The sequence below is a fragment of the Cotesia glomerata genome, linkage group LG1 (genome assembly GCF_020080835.1).
Source record: "Cotesia glomerata isolate CgM1 linkage group LG1, MPM_Cglom_v2.3, whole genome shotgun sequence".
NCBI classification, from domain to species: Eukaryota; Metazoa; Arthropoda; class Insecta; order Hymenoptera; family Braconidae; genus Cotesia; species Cotesia glomerata.
In genome coordinates, this window is record NC_058158.1 from 27,150,928 (window position 1) to 27,172,883 (window position 21,956).

At 34.1% G+C, this 21,956-nt stretch overlaps 1 protein-coding gene across 2 annotated transcripts; it reads left to right on the top strand.

The window, feature by feature from the left end:
- The first annotated feature begins 1,092 nt into the window (after nt 1–1,092).
- LOC123270362 (vacuolar protein sorting-associated protein 13A-like) lies at nt 1,093–20,932 on the top strand. 2 transcript variants are annotated; one of them, XM_044736378.1, is made up of 25 exons: nt 1,093–1,626; nt 1,939–2,046; nt 2,138–2,264; nt 2,386–2,548; nt 2,651–2,862; nt 2,931–3,105; nt 3,181–6,094; nt 6,179–6,553; nt 12,575–12,741; nt 12,830–13,158; nt 13,228–13,565; nt 13,754–13,898; nt 13,961–14,265; nt 14,342–14,516; nt 14,596–14,790; nt 14,857–15,101; nt 15,180–15,435; nt 15,521–15,878; nt 15,949–16,501; nt 16,564–18,831; nt 18,911–19,028; nt 19,113–19,309; nt 19,388–19,533; nt 19,603–19,741; nt 19,821–20,932. In XM_044736378.1, exons 1-25 carry the CDS (start codon nt 1,486–1,488, stop codon nt 19,953–19,955), a joined length of 10,284 nt encoding a protein of 3,427 aa, XP_044592313.1. In that variant the 5' UTR covers nt 1,093–1,485; the 3' UTR covers nt 19,956–20,932. The 2 variants fall into 2 exon arrangements, with proteins under 2 accessions (XP_044592313.1, XP_044592317.1); XM_044736382.1 differs by having other exon boundaries at nt 13,979–14,265.
- Nucleotides 20,933–21,956: the final 1,024 nt, after the last annotated feature.

The window sequence follows — 21,956 nt, forward strand, 5'->3', positions numbered from 1 at the left end:
AACTATTATCTGAAAAAAGACTGTGAATCTCAAAAAAGTCTGTGTATGAATCTCAAAAAAGATTGTTCTTTCAGAAAATAAAAAATGTTTTTCTTAATCAATGATAAAATTATTATTTGTGGAGGCTCTAATAAATAAATATATTTGTGATTATACGTATTAATCTATGTTGAGAGAAAAAATTTCTTTTGAAAAAAATGAGCAATGTTGTAATAAGAAATAATTTTAAAAAAATTTTCAACAGTTCTATTTCTTAGCTGAAGAAATAAAAATTTTTCTCACAGCAACTTTCTTGTTAAAAAAAAAAGTATTTTAGATTTGAGAAAAAATAATTTTTGATGAAAATTTTCAAGCTATCTATCCAAAAATTATGTTTACCAAATCTAGAAAATTTTTTTTTAACTAAAAAGTTACTGTGAGAAAAATTTTTATTTTTTCAGCTAAGAAATAAAATTGTTGAAAATTTTTTAAAAATTATTTCTTATTATAACATCGCCTTTTTTTTCAAAAAGAAATTTTTTCTCTCTAATTTTTAAATATGTTTGTAATTAATTACATTTTTTTTTTTAATTATATAATATTCGTTTAAACAAACATGATAATAAAAGTTTATCTTCATTCTGAAATTTTTAATTTCTTTGCTCATCTTCAATTAAAACTAGAACATTTTACACTTGTAAGTTTAAGTAGTTAAAAAGTTATTACTCAAAAAATATAAAATTTATTGATTTTGTTTAACTTTTATTTTTTAATATACATATATTTTTTATAATAAAAAATTAATTGCAATGGAAAAGTTTTATCTTTTACCGCATTCTTCATGTAAGTATTTTAGTGAATGTTATTACTATTATCATTATTATCATCATCATCAGAAAGTTATACATAATATATATAAATATAGAGAAATATTTTATTTCACACTATTTGAGGGAGGAAAAATGTCAAAATAAGTTTATTGAAGAATAAAGATACACAAAAGAACAGAGTAAGTATGAATTATTGTATGTACACATGCGTAGAAATATCAATCATCATTTAGCATATATGTGTACTATACATGTATTAAAAATAATCAATATAAGTCTTGAAGATAGTCTACTGCTCTGGCGCACGAGCCGAGACGAATAGTATGAAAAGATAGTCAGGAGTTAGAAAATAAAATTACATGGATACTCAGGGTAGAAAGATATAATTTCGGTGAGGTTATGGGATTACAGTTCAATGAAATACACCTGACTATCCTCGAGTATGACTGAGTGTCGTCAGATTCGTTTAAGTCGTTGTATACGATATAAATCAAGTGACAAGCGGTTGATTTATCGCTGCCAAAATATAGTGCTGTCAACCTATGCTAAGAAGAAAGAGAGTAAGAGTAATAAGACATAGTATAGAAAATACGTATATGTATATGTGATTGTTGTCACTGGGTCACTGGGTAATATTTTGTGAATATCATTTATAATATTAAATACAAGCCGAACAATGTTTGAGGGTGCAGTGGCAGCTTTTTTAAATCGTCTCCTAGGAAGATATGTCGAGGATCTTGACACTGAACAATTCAATGTAGGAATATTCTCAGGTGAAACGTACCTGACGGATCTTAAGCTGAAACCAGAGGCCTTGGTACGTTCATTTTTCAATAGATTGTTATGAAACTTAAATTAGCTAACATCTGATGATTTTTAGGATTTTCTTCAACAAATATATTATAAAAAAAAAAAAAAATTCATTTATAGACGTTTCATAAAATTACTAATGTAATTTTTTTTTTTTTTTTTTTTAATGTTTTCTTATTAGTAATTTACTTGTAAAAATCCAAAACATGACAGATGTCGTGCTAATTTCAGTTTCATAGATTGGTTTCTATTTATTACTTTTATTATGATTTACGTAAAATTTATTATATTGACTAATTTATTAATACTTTATTTTCAGTATCAGCTTGGGTTACCGATTAGAATAGAAATTGGTATTATTGGAAAGGTATCTTTAAAAATACCATGGGCAGGTCTATTTTCTCAACCAATTATTTTGTGTATAGAGGTAATTAATTTTATTTGGTTTGAAATCATATATTTTTTTTCTCAATCATTTTATTAATGATGTAATGACATTTATATTTGATTAATTGTAGGATATTTATATTGTTACTGTACCGTCAATGTCTGGGATTTATGATCCGGAAATACAAAAAAAATTGATGCGCGCCTCAAAGAGGAAAGTCTTGGAAGATTTGGAAGGTGATGGATTACTTCGTTCAGGTCAGTTAATTACTCGGTATACACTTGTTTCATTATTCAATTTTAATTTCAGTTGAATAAAAAATATTTTTGATTATCAAATACAATATTGACTTGTAGTAAATTAAATAAAATGTTGCAGGATTACCTTCGGGCCTTCTTGACAATCTGATGGCATCTGTTGTTAAAAATTTTCAGATAACAGTGAATAATGTTCATGTAAGATATGAAGAAACTTTTTCTGATGGTTTTAAAATCGCTTGTGGATTATGTCTACAAAGTTTTTCTATGGCTACTACTAACAAGTATGTTCAAAATAACTTTTTTTTTTTTAGCAACGTCAATAGGTTTAATTTTGCCATTGAATGATTGGTTATTATAAATAATATTTTATTGATTTTTTATAGCAAATGGAAGCCTGGCGTTACTCCAGTTACCTCAACATCAGTATATCAATTAATACGCGTGGAATCCCTTAGTTTATACTTAAATCCAAATGGAAGTTCTTCATTACCATTTTATCCAAAAATATGGGATTTTACAAATCTTTTGGCCTGGAAAGCAGTTATGCATCGTTCTTTAAGAACTTTTGCTATAAATAGTGAAGAATTTCAATTTCGTAAGTTTAAAATTTAATATATTTTAAAAATAAATTTCTTTAAAATTAATTTTTAAAATCACTTTTAGTTATTAAACCTTTTACAACTAAAATCAAAGTGATTATGAATCAAAGTAACGAAGGACAGGCTGCTAGAATGTTAGTTGACATTGTACTTCAAGATATTGCAATGCAAATATCCGACAAGCAATTTGCTGCATTTTGTTTACTGTGGGAATCACTTCAACAAGGCTTCGTAGAAAGGTTAACTTATTTTTCATGTAGAATATTTTTTTTTTCATAAATTTATTTACTTATACGTTTATCCTTTTTTTTTAGAACAAAATTAATTCAAAAATGTCACCCAGTAGTTAAAATATCTGAAAACTCAAAAGCTTGGTGGCACTACGCTTGCACAGCTATTCTTGAACAAAACATTAGGCCTTATACTTGGAAATATATAAAAACTCACCGTGAAAATTATAAAGTTTATAAAGAAACATTTATACAAAGTTTATTAAGACCAAATGATACTGAATTAAAATTAGATTTACAAAAGTACGAAGATTGTTTAACAATTTTAAACATTATTATTGCAAGAGAACATGCTAAAATTGAATTAAAAGAAAACTATCCAGATTGTGTAACTGTTGAGTCTGGATCAAACATCAAACTTGCTGTTAATTGTGAAAAAATTCAAGAAATTTGCGGTATACCGAGTAGTCCGAAGCCAAATAATACAAATGACAATGAGACTAAATTTAAGCTAGAATTAATGCCTAAATATATAGAAAAAAAATACAATTTTACATTGGCTAATTGGTCGTTTAGTTTATTCAGCAATGATCGTGAAATTCTTGTGACAACAATAACGCAGTTTTTAACCAGCATAGAAACACGACCTGAATGCTTAGCTTACAAAATATCAGCTCGTGCTGAAAGTCTTGTTATTGAAGGAGCTTCGTCAGAAAATGACTTGATACCTCTTGTCACAGCGGACAATATTTTAACAGGGAATGCGGCTGTTAATTTTTTAGCGATAGATTTTGAAAAAAATCCGCCAAACTCAGACTTTAATTATGACATAAATGTTCGATTAGAAGCATTTGAAGTAACTTATCACAAATACGCAATGCTAGAAATATTGAATTTGTTTAAACGTAATAAATCTCACGTTCAGCATTTAGCGTGTAGCCTTCAACGTGGCTATAAAAGAACAAAAAGTAAATGTATTACGCTTATTAACTCAATAATGAATCGAAGATTAAGAATAAATTTAAAATTAGATATTAAAGGTCCGTATTTTGTTTTCCCGGATAACGGCTCTATACAAGAAGGAGAGCATATTATTATACTTGATTTAGGTAGAATGACGCTTAAAACAGAATTACAAGCAGTAGAAGTACAACTAGAAGATGCAACATTAATGGAATTAGAAGAATTGCTTTATGATCGTATTCATATAGTTTTAACTGATAGTCAAATGTTGATATGTCATACTGGTGATGACTGGCGTGAATCACGGAGTTGGAAGGACTCTGAAAATCATGTTATACCTAAAATACAGTCAAATGTTACCGTGTCTTTTAGTATTAAACCTGATTATCGATTACTACCAAAATTAAAGCTCAACGTATCTATTTCTACATTGAAAATAAATTTATCTAAACATAAACTACTTTGTTTGAATGAATTTTTAAATCTACTATCGATACCAAATCTTGATGACATTGAAGAATTCCGACAAAGTCTATTAAAAATTCAAGAAGAAACAAGTGAATTTATTTCACTTTCATCTGAACAATTAATCCGTGTAAGAACAATCGTAGCTCTGTCATCATTTATTTTGGGCCGAGACATATCTAATTATTCTACTGTCTTACCATCAACAATAATAACCGAATCGGAAAAAAGTATTGTTTCTTCTTCGGAATTCAGCGAAGAAGATCTTGAGCAGTGGATTAAATCAGTCAATTATTCTGGATTTGATGATAACATCTCACCACACAATCATGTTAATTTGTTACTTAGAATAGTAATAGGTGAATTGTGTATTCATGCATGTAGTACAAGTAATGGTAGAGAAAAACCTTATTTAATTCTACGTCTCTGTACACTTTACTTGGAATCTGCAATAATGGAGTACGGACCAGCTTTTCAGCTAGGAGTGGGTACTATTGTTCTAGCTGACAAAACAAACGCCGGAATTACAGGGTCTTATCTTGAGCTTATATCAACTGACGGCTCATATGATATTATCGGTATGTCTTATCGTAAAGTCCGAGCTAATTGTCCGGATTTTAAATCACATTTCAAGAGCATTGAACAATCGTTAATATTCAATATACGTAATCTTAATGTTGTTTTTCATCAACAAGCTTTTCTTAAGATTAAGGACTACTGTGACGATTTAAAAACTATACCATTTCCTGGACAGATACCGAATATCATTGAAATAATAAAGTATGCATTTAATTTCTTAAAAAAAAATGAAGACGATCCACCGGTACCGCCTGGCGCTATCAAACTCAGTTATTCGGCGAGACTTCATACATTTGTACTGCGACTTTGTACTAAAGACATGGATCTTATGGAAATTCGTGTATTAGGATTAGAAAGTGACTGCATTTATAACGCGAATGAGAGAATGATATTAACAGCATACCTTCGTGGGCTTGCTATTGAAGATCTTAGTGAAATTACCCTTTACTCGAAAATTCTTACTACTGACGACGATAAAGTATTTGATCTCAAATATGTGAGACACGCACCCAAACTTTATTCAGCATCTGAAATGAAAGCGAGCGATGACGTTAAAACCGACGGAAGTTTTAAGCTTTCATTCGGAAAAATAAATTGTATATTGTTATCAGAAGTATTTCGGGATTGTTGGCATTTTATAGAACCTTTTATACATCTTATTAAATCAATTATGCCGGCTCAGGCATCTCAGCTTTTTGTTTATTGGAGTGTTGAAGAGTTGAGAAAAAGTGCCACGAAATTACGAATTTTCATTGATTTCCAAGTCCCAACGTTTCTTTTGCCGCAGGCAAGAGATGTGCCCAATGTCATACTTTTAGATCTGGGCATTTTGACGATTGAAAATTTTTTTAAGATAAATGAAAAGATACGAACCACTGATGAAAGCATTCGAGAAAATTATTCCTCTGTCCTGGACAATATCTTGATTAAATTTTCTTCTATGACTTTGTCACGAGCTATCATGACACTCGCTGGTGTTTTAAAAATCCAAGTAAGTTTATTTTATCTTATGATTTATTTATTTATTGAAAAATAAAAAAATTTTTACATTTAATAAAATAACATTTTCTTTAAGGAACCAATCATAGAGCCTGTTCAAATTCGGTTGGATGTAAAGAGAAATATTGAATGTCGTAATAAAACAGGGCTTCAAGTATACGGTCTTTGTGAGATTATTGGATCAGTGGACTTACTCATGATTAACTTAAGTCAAAAAGATCTCGCGTCAATTTTAATTATTTGGGGAGATAATTTATCAAAAATAATAGCAATTCATCAAAATGATACAATTGACAATGAGTCTTTGAAAAAAAAAATCAATTTCGAAAATGAAGCAACGGTTAAAAAACTCGAGGTCTTTTTTATTCAAGATGAAAATCCAATCCGTGAGATAAATATGAAAATTACATTTGATGGATTACAATTTAATTTGTTTACAGACTCAGACGAGGTACTTACCTATTTGTATAGTTATCTATTTTCATTTATCAATTTTATTTTTTAACTTCCCGCTAAGAAAATTGAAAATTTTCAAAAATCGGGAAGTTATTATTTTCACCCCGTTTTTCGAAAATCGAGTTTTCATCAGATCTCGATGTTTTGAGGTCCTAGGAAGCTTTCCTTACTATTTCCGCGGTGATGTCGCCGTGTCTGTATGCGTATGTGTGTGTGTGTGTGTGTTTTTTTTTTTTATTTTTTTTTATAGAGGAGGTCAAATACATTTACATATACCAGGACGAGATGTTTGTCCTGGGTATGTCGGACTCGGAAGTCAATATTATTGACAACAATACCGACTAAACATCCTCCTCTCTCTTTCCCCATAGATGTTACGGGGAAGACTGGATCGGGACCGCGTTAGCATTACTTCAATCCAGTCCGTGTTGCGTCTCACGACGGTTGCTCCTAGTTACTAGTCTCTTTCTGCGATTTTTTCCTTTAAAAGACGCTGCGCATAGGCTGCGACAGCTGACCAGTTATCTTCTTTTTTGATCATGCAGGTTACTAAGCTCTCAGGGGAGAGCGTGGTGCCAATAGTTTCATCAGTACTGCTTTTGTAGTCCTTCCACCGGTCACACTCAAAGAACGTGTGCTCGACGTTGTCAATTTTGTCTGGGCAGTATTTGCACGTTGGTGTGCTGTGCAGTCCCATCTTAAAAAGATAGGCATTGAACTGCCCATGTCCCGTCAATAGCTGGGTCAAGAAAAAGTCCGTTTCTCCGTATTCCCGAGAAAGCCAGACGTTGATGTTTGGGATCAGGCGTGCCGTCCATCTGCCCGTCTCTCCCGATGTCCATCGGTCCTGCTACTCTTGTTGCGTTTCCGCCTTTATCCTCGTTCTTGCGTCCTTCATGTTTTCGTCACTGTTTTAGGGTCATAGAGTTTCGCTCTCTCAAACGCGAGTAGGTCGATGGGTGCGGCTCCCGCAATGACCAATATAGCCGCCTCGGAAACCGTTCGATAGGCGCAGGCAACCCTGAGAGCGCCTCGCCGCTGCACTGCCGCTATTTTTCGTCGGTAGGTCTTCTGTTTCAATATGTCTGCCCATATTTCTGCTCCATAAAGCAGTACCGAGTGGACTACTTCTAGAAGAACTCTTCTCTTTTTGGTTCTTGGTCCCATAGTGTTGGTCATGATTCTTGCTAGGCTAGACACCGTCTTGCTGGCTTTCTTGCATGCACTGTCAAGGTGTTCGCGGAAAGATAGTTTCTCGTCTATCATTACCCCTAGATAGCGCAGGGCCCTTGTTGACGTCAGTGTTGTTCCTTCCATGTCCACAGCGAATGGTTTTGGGAACCATTTTTGACGTGTCAGAACAACCATCTCGGTTTTATGCTTGGCGAGTTTCAGGTGGTGTTTATCAAGCCAGGTCTCGACGGCGTCAATGGTTTCCCGGATCAGTAATTCGGCCTCTTCTACGCTGTCTACTACTATCGTGGCCGCAACGTCGTCTGCAAAGCCCGTTAGCTCTACTTGCTTTGGTAACGAGATTTCAAGAAGCTCGTCGTAGTCCGCATTCCATAGATCGGGCCCCATTATTGAGCCTTGCGGTACGCCAGCCGTTATGGCGTATTCTTGTGGGCCTTCCGTAGTTTCCGCTATTAGCTTTCTTTCGTCCAGGTAGTTGTCGACTAGTGCCAGATTCTCTGGCTCCGCGTCAAACTTGTGCTCCAGAGCATCTAAAATGTCTCTCCAATTTGCGCTGTTAAATGCGTTTTTGACATCTAGCGTGAGGAGGAGACATACTTTACGAGCTTTGAGGCTACCAGACCATGCTTGTGTTGCTGTCTTTATAACTTTCTCGATCGCTCCGACTGTCGAACGACCTTTCCGGAAGCCATGCTGGTTGGTGGCAAAACCTCCAGCACGGTCGATGTCGTTGCGAAGTCTCCCTTGTATGAGCTTCTCGAGCAGTTTTCCAGCAATGTCTAGCATACAGAGTGGTCTAAACGACGAAGGTGTTACGGGGGTTCCCTTTCCTTTGTCTAAGAGAACCAATCTCTGCCGCTTCCAGACCGCGGGGAACGTGCCAGTTGCCAAGCATGCGTTGTAGGTGTTCAGGAGTATGTCTGGGTGTTCCAGGGCTACAATCTTGATCACCGCTGCCGGGATGCCATCAGGTCCAGGTGCCTTTCCTGTTTTGAGTGACTTGGCCGCGTCTTGTAGTTCCTTAGTTGTGAAGGGTGTTCCTTCGCTGTTTTTAGCGTAGTGTTTCTTCTCCCGCGGCGGGTGTTTGGGGAAAAGCTCCGCTACAATGCTGTCCATTAAGGCAGGAGACTTCGGCGCTTCTGGTGAAGCCTTTCCAAGTCGTTTGGTGACAATTTGGTAGGCTTTGCCCCAGATGTCCTTGTCGAGATCATTACAGATCTGTTTCCACAATATCGCTTTTCTTGCTTTAATGGCTCGGTTTAGCGTCTTTTTGGCCTGCTTGTACTCTTTTGAATACAAGTCCTCGCTTGGGGAGCGTTTCGCGGCTCTCGTTGCGCGGCGACGTAGCTTATGACATCTTTTGCGAAGTTCTGCTATGTCTGTTGACCACCAGTACGCCGGCCTGTGGAAACTCCTATTTTTCAGCCGCGGCATAGAGGCGTCACATGCGGCAGCAATCTCCTTCATCATATTTAGCACTGCCTTTTCCGTCTCGCTGCAGGTATCCGGAGTCGGGTTGTTCTGAAGGATAGACCAGCTTCGTGCAAGTGAAGCTCGCAATGCCTCTGGATCAAGCCTTCTGGCATTCCACTTCCGCTTAGAAAGGTCGCGTTGTGAAACCGGAGTAGATGACAATCCAACGTTGAATGTCACAAACTGGTGGTCACTGCCACTGTATTCTTCGGATACAGTCCAGTCTTCGATCATGTTGGCAGTCCTTGGAGTCGCCAACGAAATGTCGAGGATGGACTCTTGGTACCCTGGTCTTCTAAAGGTCGTGGTGCTCCCGGTGTTCAGCACTATGAGGTCGAGTCTAGCCGCGACGTCAGCGACCTCGTTACCTCTGGTGTCGGAGAAAGCAGCGCCCCACTCAGCCGATTTAGCGTTGAAGTCTCCGGCTACGATGACTTCGCCGTTGAACTTAGTGACCGCATCTTCTATATTTGCCAGTTTCTGTCGGAACACACTAATCCCTTCGTTAGGTGAGAGATAGACGCTCATGAAGTAGGTTGTGGGGGTTTGAATCCAGACAAAACCTGCTCCACTTCCGCTGTTGTTGACGGTAACGTTCTTTGTGTTCACAATCCAAATTGCTGCCGTGCCAGTTTCGTCTGCGAACCATGTTTTACCTTCGATGTTTAGATATTGCTCGCAGATAAAGCAGACGTCGATTTTATCTTCAAAGACACGCTGGCGCAGCAGGTTTTGCGCCAAGGCGCACCTATTCAGGTTGCCTTGTAGTATGCGTGTCATTTCTGCCCTCTCTTGGCTTCTGCAAGTGCTGTGCGGAATGCCCTGCAAGCTCCAGTGCCAGAAATATGGCATAGACCATCCTGGGCATCTTTGTCCGGAGCACAAAGGAAGCATTTTGGCTTCTCCGTGCAGTTTACGGCCTTGTGGTTCTCTCCGCCACATTTGTAGCAGCACCTGCTTCTGTTTGGTCCCGCACACTGGCGTGTTTGGTGTCCAAAACTAAGACATTTAAAACAGCGGGTTACTTTTGCAACTGGGCGTATACGACAGTTCACCCAACCGATCATTATATGGGCCTTGTCAAGGGCCTTAATCGCACTGGCCTCGTCTACTTCGCAGAAGGCTGCCCGATTTCCTCGTGGTGTGGGTTTTGTCAAATTTACCCGTTTGACCTCCAGGCTGTCAGTGAATTCACGTTTGAGTGCTTCACGGACTTCGCTCTCGGTAGAGATTTCGTCCAAGTCGAGGATCTCGATCGTTGTTGTTGGTGTTAGCGTCTTGACCGTGCCGATGTTTGCAGTGGCTGACCTTACTGCATCGGTGAAAGCCTTGCTGTCTTCGGTCTTTCGAGCCATTTCAAGGAGAACGCCTCCGTGTTTCGTCTTTTTAATAGACTTTATGTCTACGCCCGTCTCGACAGGGCTTACCTTGGCCTTGATTTCCTTTAGGATATCGGCATAAGTTTGGCCGTCTACTGGTTGGACAAGAACAGCCTTAGTTCTTGTCTTCTTTCTCCTCGGTTTCTTAGAGGCACCCTTACTTGGCTGGTTTTGAGCTTTATTAGGGGGAGCCGCTGTTTCATGCTCTTTTTCCTTCTTCTTCCTATTTCGGTCCACTGTAGTCCAGACGTCCTCCCGGGCTGTCTTTTTCTGTGGTGGCTTCTCGATTATTGAAGAAGGGCTGGGCGTGGACAGCTGCCTCTTCTTGTTATTGTCCTTTCCTTGCTGTGGTAATTTTTTAGGAGTGACCAAAGATGGCTGTGGTTTTTTGGTCAGACTCGGAGTTGTTTGGGTCGTTGAGGCCGACATGCCTGGTGATTTGTTGGCTAACCTATATGCTGTAGTGATAGATGTAACCAATTTTCTAATCTCATGATGGAGATTCTTCTTGTCTTTTATAAACTCGGCTAACTCTTCGATCTTGATGCCGAGCCTCTCCATTGGTGACTGTTGGCCTGTAACGGTCGGTACAGAGTTGATTCTTCCTCGGTAGGTTTGATTAGTGACAGGAGCAAAAGGTCCTCCACTTTTTGGAGGAATGTTGCTCAGCTGTCCGTTCTCTGCCATCTGGGCTGATTTCGTACTCCCTGTAACCTTGCTAGCATTGCTAGACAGCAGAGCCATGGGGTCTACTCCGCTGTTCAAACGGTCGCTTGATAACGACGAGTTCAGGCCCGTTTGCACGCCTTCCCTCGCCGGCACTGAGGTATCCCCCCTCTGCACCGTAGACGATGTTTGAAATTGATCTGGCATTTTCATATCATCTTTTGCTAGGTTTTGGTCCACCCCGAGTATTCTATTTCCTCGGTACCCGACGCATCTGACGTGCAGATATGCCGGGCATTCCCCTATCCGCCACCTGGGGAGGCGCCCGATGCGGGACCCAGCAAGCCCGACACGAGGTGTGTGTGTGTGTGTGTGTATGTGTGTGTATGTAAGTATGTAAGTATGTAAACCTCTCATAACTTTTGAATGGCTTGAACCGATCATCCGATTCGATTCAAAAGGGCTTGACTAAACTTAGATTCTGAAACTTAGATTCCTTTGGACCTTTGAGTCGATCAATGATAGATTTTGAGAAATCTCAAAAATAAAAAATTTTTTCAAAGTTTTTTGAAATATCTTTTAAACGGCTGAACCGATCAATTTCAAAAACTAATCAGCTCTTAACCTCAAAAAACCACGTCGATTGCCACCAGCCCAGTCAAAATCGGTTGATTTGTTCGTGAGATGTCGTTGTCGAAAAAAATTGAAAAAAATGTTTTTTTCAGAATTTCTATGAAATTTTTAGTCTGACCAGTTTACGCTTAAAGATTTTTCCAAGAACTCAAAAAACTGCGTTGAATGCCGTAAACCGCGAGAAAATCAGTTAATTCATTCAAAAGTTATTGCGGTTTGAAAATTCAAAAAATAGTGTTCTATAAAACTTCCATTAGCCTTTTGAGCTCTTCGAGCTCAAAAGCACAGAACAGCGATTTATTTGAGCTCGGAGAGCTCAAAATTACATAAAAATTAAATTTTTGAGCTCGAAGAGCTTAAAAAATAAGTGAATTGTTGAGCACTTAGGTATGGAGGTAGCAGGAAGTTGCAGGGTCTTTAGGGTCAACCGTTTTCCTAATTTTTATTTATTTATTATTTTTAGTATGATTTATCACAATTTGTATTGAGCATCCATTTTTTGCATCACTCTACGTAGATATTAAAGTTATGTAAGGTTTTTATTTATTATTTTTTTAAATTTCTAGTGCGCTTTGTTATTAATTAATTTTTTGTTTGCATAAATTTATGTTAGTAATAAAGAATGAAGTTATGTTGATTATTAATTTTTTTTAAATTAATCATTACAACAGGTGTTGAGTTCGCCAGTACGTGACTTGAATGACGGTTTAGGAAAGCTTACTCTTGGTGAAATAATTATGACTTTTGAGTTATACAGCAACAAAAGTATGAGTATGAAAGTTTCTTTAAGAACTTGTATTCTAGAAGACACAAGAAAAGAAGAAACAGTAATTCGCAAGTACGCATAACTTTTAACATATCAAGATTATTTTTTATAATATTTATAACAATAACAATGATGGTAACAATAATAATGAATATTTTAGAATAATCCAATCACCAGCAAAATCAGCAGGACTGAATTTCGAATCTTGTATCTCAGTATCCGAACCACCAGTATTTGACTTTACTTTCACACAAGCTCCAGCAGGAGATCAGTGCATTGATATGCTCATTGAAGAAACTCGATTCAACTTATCAATTCCATTTTTACTACAGCTAACTCGTTATTTTGTTGACTCCCTGCCTGCTGAACCACCAGATACAGGTGTTGTCAATGAAGCTTATGAAGGACATGCAGAGAATCCTGTTGAAAAGAAAAAAGTGTTCCGAAGATTTTCAACTCAAAATGTAACAGATTTATCCGAACAATCAGGTAACAAAAATTATAATCTTTTACAAGAAAATAATAGTTCAGATTAAATAAATGAAAAATTATCAATAGGTACATCGGTGTCTATACGAGTACGTAAACCAGAAGTTTTATTATTTGGAGATTTGAAAGCTAGCAATGCCCATGCGATCCTGGTCCAAGCAGAGCTAACAATCGAGTATAGTCGCCATGCAGGAATATCATCTATTGTATGTATGTTATCAAACGTCTGCGCTAAAAGCAAAAGTCAAGAGCGATATCGTCGTCAAGCACCGCAGTCTGTGCTACATCCCTGTGACATCGAAATCAGCGCCAAGGAGAAGTCCCCAGATGACCGAGCGCAAATATGTTTCGATGTGAGCCCAGTCAATATCCATCTGTCTGCCGGAGTCATCTGCACATTCAGCCAAGTGAGCATCGTTTGTCTGTGTCTCAGCTTTGTCGTCGTTTAGAAACAAAAATTAATGTTTAATGTATCCGTGAACGGCACGTTGTGTTGTGGTATTAATGCTTAATAATTAGACTTGAATAATAATTACAATAATGAAAAATAATTTTTCTATAAATAAAAAATCAAATGTTAAATTGTTTTGAGTAGATTTTGAACGATGCTGCTGGAATTTTTCGAATCATCGATGCCAAATTTGATAACAAAAATGGAAGCTTGGAATCAAATTCGCACATCGATCTTTGGTCTCCAAAGAAAATTTTCTCGGTCCCTTGTAAGCGCAACAGTCAGGAACGTAAGATATCTATTAATACTCTTAGAATTAAAATATGCAGATTTTTATCTAGGAATTTACAGATTCACTGATCAACTCAGCAGCGTTGGTGAATGAACACTCAACACAAGTGAGAATTTTTAACTTGAAACCAGTTGTTATTCATCTGGTCTTTGAAATGGAAGAAACTATTGAGCACATTCCTATGATAAAAGCTGAAATTGAAGTAGGTGCTACAATCAGCTCTGTCGATGATAGATTTCAACTTGAATCTAATTTTAAAATTCATGCATTTTGTTATAATCACAATCGAGGTAATTGGGAACCTTTAATTGAACTCTGTACACAAGACGATGTTGCTTATAATCCATGGGAACTGACAATACGAGTGAGTACGCAATGAAATGTTTTAAGTTTTAAAAGTTAATTTTTAATAATTAAAACTTTCATTTTTTTTTCGAAAGGCTTATCAAGTTGAAGCACATGAGCTTAGCTCCTACTGCCGCCACTCTTGGAATCAAATAAAAAAATCAACACCAAAAAGACGAAGAACTGAAAATTACAACAGTGATGACGATCAAAGTAACGAAGATATGATTTTTATAAGACCCAATTCTAATCTTACGTCAAAAATAAGCTGTAATGATTTATTTTTATCAACATTCTTAGTAAAATTTTTATCTTCTACTATACAAAAAAATTACTCATAAAATTTCAGTACCAGAGTACACGTTTGAACACGATGATGATTCAGATTCTAATGAAGAAGAGGGTTCTGAAAAATTAGCTAGGAGTTTTAGTCATTTATTTACAAAAGATCAAAGTGACGAAGATGATGACAGTGATTCTGACCATTCTAGTAAATGTGAAGATGAAGGTCTTGAATTAACCCCTGATCATGTGGCTGAAATAAGTATGTTTTTGTTTTGATATTTCATTATTTTTTCTTAACTCATAATTTATTTGTATTATTTACTAGATGACTGCCTACATGATCACACGTTAATTAAAAGTGACTGTTGGGCAAACTATATTATTATCAATGCAGAAGAGCGGCTAAATTTCACTGTCACCAAAAATACTATAGATATTTTTGATATTATTCTGGAACTATTTTCAAAAAGTTGTACGGAAATTCCAATTGTCCCTACAAATGTTGGGAAATTGAGTTTACTTAACAAAATTGGGCATACTAGTAAGATAGAATTGCGAGCTGAAGAAAAAGTAATTTTGCTATAAATATTTATTAAGAGTTTTTTTTTATAATTTTCTATTTTTAGTAACTAATATTGTCATTTATAGGGAAATAGTAATAATATTAGTCGATTAATAGCAAGTAAAGAATTCAAAATTAAAGATGATTCTCCTGTCAGTGCTCCAAGTAGTCCTGAGAGTGAGAACAATATTTTTGGTGAACAATATATAGAATACGGGTTTATGGACCAAGATGATAAGTCTTACGATAATTCTCTTAATAATTTAGTTATCTTTCCTGATCAATCTCCTGTCAATATTTACAACAGTTTGACCGAAGAGAGTCTAAGGATTTACATTGATGGTATGCTTTCATTAGTAAGAATTATGAAAAAATTATGGTTGCTTAATTTTTTAATTAATTTTTTTTTTTTCAATCAATTACATAGACTTTGAAGAATCAGTGATTTTTTGTCCTAAATGGCAAGGTTATAAATTAATACCGTTACGTCCAGCAAAACATGACGTTCGATATCATCTAGTTGTTGAAGTAACCACCAATCATCATTTACATCGAACAATAACTGTTCGATCGCCTCTTCAATTTCGTAATGAAACATCGTATACGTTGGGGCTGTATTACAAAAAACAATTAGCTGAGCAATTACAACTTGAGCACATTGGTGAAACTTTAAATCCATTTGACGATAGTATGAGGATAGCTGTCATTGAGCCTCATGATATTTACAATGTTCCTATGTATATTACTTATCATTTTCCTATTCATATCATGCCTGTACATTTTGGGTAAGTTTAATAAATTAAATTTTGATAAAGTTATAAAATAACGAAAAAAAATTCAATTTATAAATAACAGAGAATATCAAGTAAGTGACCGCGGAATATTCTGGAAAGAATTGTGTGAGAATTTAAATACTCCTCGTGATATTTATTGTCAATCTAAAGATGGGAATTCAAACTCAATATTTGGAGCTAAAGTAACTTGTACTGAGCATCCAAAATTCGAGAGAATTAATTGCCAAGTGCCACAGTATCTCATCAGCATTGTTCCACCTATAGTATTTGATAATAAATTACCATTCGTTATTGACGTTGATGTTCCATCAATAGATTATGAAGTTAGAATCGAGCCAGGAGAACGGATAAACGTTTATTCGATAAAATGTGACAATGACACTACAGTTAATTTCAAAATTAAAAACTACCTTGGTGCTCAATGGGCTGGAACATTTAAATTAAATTCAGAATTAGAGAGAAAATTAATTAAAATGTTTGCGGACGGCGATACAGATGCTGTTTGGAGGCCATTTATGTTGTGTGTTGAATTAAATAAACTAAGTAGTTGGACAGTTGTTATTTATTCCGAGTATTGGATTATTAATAAAACGGGATTACCTTTGAAAATTCAGGTAATTTATCAACATAATTTTTTTTTGTTATTATTAATTAATTAAAATAAAATAATTTACAGGAAACTTTGTCAAATACCGTCGAAATTCCTGGCGAAGACTTGATAGTTTTTTCTCAGAAGAAAAATCGTCGTAAGCTTGTGATGCTAAAAGTTCATCAATCGGATTGGTCAATGTCATTTGGCTTGGATGCAATAAGTTCAATGTCCCTGATAGTATGCAAAGACGTTGAACGTAAACGAAAGTACAGAATACTTGCAGAAATAGCTGATTCAACATTATCACCAAATTTTACTAAAATTGTAACCTTTTTACCTTATTTCTTTGTGAAAAATAATACCAAACGAGCTCTAAGGTTCATGGAAGAAAACGAAGATGCTGATTTATGGAACGATTTGCCAGCAGGACACGGTACCGCTTTCTGGCCTTACACAGAGTCTATGAGAATGAGAGTTAAATGGAAAAACAGCCAACTAGTATCTCAGCATTTCGATTTTACTAATATTGGAAAAATCGTCCTGAGAATGGAAAATGGATCAGCTCTGTGCGTTGATGTGAAAGGAGGAAATAATTCTCCCTTCCGAATAATTTTTGAAAAATACGAGTGCGGAGATGCACCGGTACGAGTTGATAATCTCTGTGACGATTTATTTTTAAAATTAAATCAAGTTAATTTAGGACAAGTAGCTTTGCTCAGTCCTTTCCAAAGTGTTCTTTATACGTGGGATGATCCTACAGAAATAAGAGAACTCGTATGGAATATTTACAATAGTAAAACTAAAAGTTATACCGCACAATTTTATACTGATGGCTACGGACAAGAGACTGTTACGTTTCGAACATTGAAACGATCACCAGTTATGCCTCACTCAAATTCTGTAACTAAAAAATATCCAAATGATACTAAATTTGCGCATTCTGTTAATTCGACGTCACTTTGTAGCAGCAGTGATGACTCTGACAGTGAGGCAGAGGCTAATGCTCCAACTATAGAGAAAGTCCAAAAAAATAAAGCTATTGTTTATTGGATAAGTTATGCTGAAAAGAAACAACGAGTTTTAATGTTTACTCAGGATGAAAATACCTTTTTAAAAGCTAAAAGTCTTGTGGACCCTGAGTGCAGTAAAAATGAAATATTTTTAGCTCTAGCAGGAATTGGTTTAAGTATTATAGCAGAGTCGCAAATACCTAATACAAACGGGCGGGAATTAGCATACGTTAGTATAACAGATTCAGCTGCTCACTGGGAATTAGACATTGGAAAACGTTGGAAAGCATTGACATTAGAACTTGACGCATGGATGGAAGACAAATACAAACATTCATCCAATAATATTGAGTTTGATAATTACATTAATGTTAATTTTGCTAAAATGCACATGACTAAACCGTTCTTTGGTAAACTTCGTCGCACATATTCACCTGGGATTTGGATTCATTTGAGAAAATCAAATACACTGACATACGTACAGGGAAACATTCACAGGATACAAATTGACAATCAATTACATGATGCTATTTTCCCAATTATTCTTCGACCTGGATCAAAAAAATGTTTCAGTAATAGCTCAGGAATCCCAAGATTGAAACACTGCATTGAATTTTTCTTTTTAAAACAAACTAAGAGTACTCATGATGTTTACAAAAAAATAAATTTAATCATACGAGAGTTTCATATTAATTTACAAGAAGAATTTCTTATCCGATTGATTAAAGATTTATTTCCCAAAAAAAAAGACGATACTAAACATTCACTTGCATCAAGATTAAAAACCGATTTATCAAATGTTTATGTTTCTTTGCCTTGTTTGCCAGATAAACAGGATCGCAATCGTAGTAATATTATTGAACTTGTGTATATTGCACCTATACAATTGCATGTTAAATTTTTGGCGTCTGCTGAAGCAAGAGTTATTAGCCAAGACCCGATGGATTATTGTAATATTATACGAATGATGTTTGCATATGCCAGCAAAGGAACATTTTTAAAACAAGCTGAGTTCAGGTTACCTCACTATGAACGTATTGACACTATGATGGATAATGAAGAATGGTTATTCGATGCATGGAAAAATTATAAATCCGAACTGAGACATCAGTTTAATGTATTAATACTGTCAATGACAGTCTTGGGTAATCCCTATAGCTACAACTTTAAATGCCCTGGAGATAGTTTCTATGACACGGATACTTTAGTTATACAGGGCGATGAAACGGCTGAGAAACTCAGTTATAACGTTGCATACCTTTTAGGATATTCGTGTATGGACGGCCTATTTACTCCCATTATCAACATTAATTTATTTGAATCAGAAACATCTCGTAATAAGGTAACATAAAATTATTATCTGAGTTAACATCAACAACAAAAAATCTTTATAAAATTATGAAAATTATAAATTTTTACAGAGAAAAATTTCACGATTCGAGAGTACAGACACTCCGTTATCGGCGTTAACACTGGATAGATCATATTCAATCGGTGTTGAATTAGAAATGTCTGGCTTGATAGTTAAGCCATCAGATAGTAAAGTTTTATATATTATAATTTATTGTCCATAATTTTATTAATATGAATTTTAATTTTTGTTTAATAATTATTTTATGTTAGATACTCATCAGGAAGAATTAAAATATTCTTTAAAAGCTCTCAGCAAAGGAATAATTGGAATATCTAAATTAGAGGACGGAAAATCTTCATTAAGAATTCAACCTGGTTTAATATTAGACACGATAAAAAGAGCTCAAGAAATGGGATATAATTTTATATCACGAATACGCTTTCCTCGTTATATTAATCCGTACCTGGTAGAATTAATTGCTGATATTAATGTTTTTTAATTCATAACTAAGAAATTAATTAAATGTGTAATTATTTTCTTTTAGGCAGTAGAACTATACTCAACTTACAAAGCTCGTGGAATGTATCTTTTAAACACAATAATAAAGAGTGAATATGCGAATGCTGAAATTTACTGGGCTCATGCTGCACTTTCTAATGACGGAAAACACATAGCTCTTGTGTCTTTACAGTAAATATTCTTTTTTTATAATTATGATTATTGTTGAATGTATAAAATTTAATATTGAAATTACTCCAGGAAAATTTATCTCGTGGAAAAACGATGTAGCATTTGGGCGTCTTGGCACGTTGCATGGTCCATCGAAACAAAAGAACTTATAGAACCACCTGTTGTTGATGGAAATAAACTTATTCTTCATGTGAATAAAATATCACAGGTAATGACAAAATATTAAATAAAATTAAATTTTTATTATTTTAATAATAATAATTGTAATTAATATAACTGGGTTGTAGAATCAAATTTTATCCCAGACCACGGCAGATTGGTATTTGGAGAGCGAAGATACGACGACATTGAAATGGCTCAGTCAAAAAATAAATACTGCCATGATATTAAATATGATAAATTCAAGATACCGATCAGGATAAGACAAGAAAAAAATTAATGGTTATTATTTATTGCTATAAAAAATTTTTTTAATGTTGTGTATATGTTGTATTAAAAAAAAAGTATTTATTCTGTACTATGTAATTCTGTATAACGTGTTCAGTTAAAACACAAATGAAATTAAGAAAAATTTTATAAATGTTAATTTAAGTTGAAAAAAAAATTAAGTTTAATCAATCAAAAAATAAAATATTCGGTGTTGAATAATTTTAATAACAATTATTTCTGGATAAAGTACATCTAGTTTATTTCATAATTTATTTACAAAAAGTCTTAGTAAATTACACTTACAGGCATCTCCACTCGAACTAAAGTAAATAATTTAAGAGCTACACGTATTAAGATGTCTATATAGTAGGATACTTTGGGGGACTGGAGAGTAAGCCAAGGTTCAGGGAAAGTATGTGTTGTGTTATCATTTATTTTTTTTTACTGATCGTAATTTTATTTATAGGCGGTATTACCATCACGCGTGTACTTGTTTGAATATTATTTTTTTTTTTGTTATTATTGTGTTGTAATCTACTCGCTGACTTTTAATAAAAAATAAACCATATGATCCCGATAATAAGTTAATTGTTGATATTTATCTCGACATTTGAATTACAATGAAGAGGCGGAGGGGTCAGGTAAATAATTCAATGATTAGAAAAGTTATAATTATGAATATAACGACAAAAAAAGTAATTAATATTTGTTATCAAACGAAAATAAAAGTTTAAAAAATTGAATCAAAATAAAAATTAATATAATTTGAGGATTTAAAGAAAAAAGTTACAATAAAATGCTAATCTATATACTTGATTGCTGGCCAAACATTCTAATAAGATAGAGATCGTCATATGTATATATATTTAAGTATGTGTTTATATACTTCACTTAATTATATACATACATGTAATAAATATACATCTATATGTATACAATTTTGAGAATTAAATATGCAAATAAAAGCTAACACTTGGCCCATTTTTTATGTTTCCTTTAATATTTTCATCTCTCTATCATACTCATGCTTAATAATTTCGTTTTTATGTTTTTTACAGTCTGAAAAATCTTAAACGTTTTTTGTCATATAATTCACAAAAAAAGAAAAAGAATATTAAAAAAAATTTTAAATTATGATTTTCGTTAAATATTTCAATAATTACGGAAAAAAAATATATCATGATTCTCTTTGTTTATCATTCTAGATTTCTACATACATATTAGACACATTCATACATTATTCATTATTATTTTATTTTAACCTTTATTTATCTTCACAAAATGAATTTCAACTATTTTTTTATTTATATTTATTTTTTAAATTCATTCAATAATAAAAATGTATTATTACATTACATTCTCCCTATTACATACATAAACAAATACAATCATACATTTTCTCGTTTCCTCTTTAAATCTGTCTCTTAAATATAACCATTGTGAGTTCTATTATACAGAAGAATTATAATAATATTAACTATAATAATAATAATATTAATAATAATAATAATAATAATAATAATAATAATAATAATAATAATAATATAATCGTAATCATAATAATAATAATAGTAATAATTATAATTATAATAATAATAAATCAAAGACAAACGGAATTATACAAAGAATTAATTAACAACAGCATTGAAAGAGAAAACGATAGGAACAGAAACAGGAAAAATAAAAATAATAATTATCAAAGAGAAAAAAAAAAGTCAAGACTAAACACTTCGCTTACAACTTCCCTGAATTACTTGAATATTTTATGTTTTAACTTTTAACATAGTTGACAAAGCTGTTTTTCGTATGTATTTTTTTACAAATCATTTTATCCCCTATACCCCAATAGTTATACATCGATTTTCATTTATCGCATAAATTTATCTCCTCGCTTTCTTTTTCTCTTATTCTTTCTTTTTTATCTACGGATCAATTAAGCACGTGAGAATAGACATACACAGACGCGAGTACCTTCTACATAACCCATCTATCAT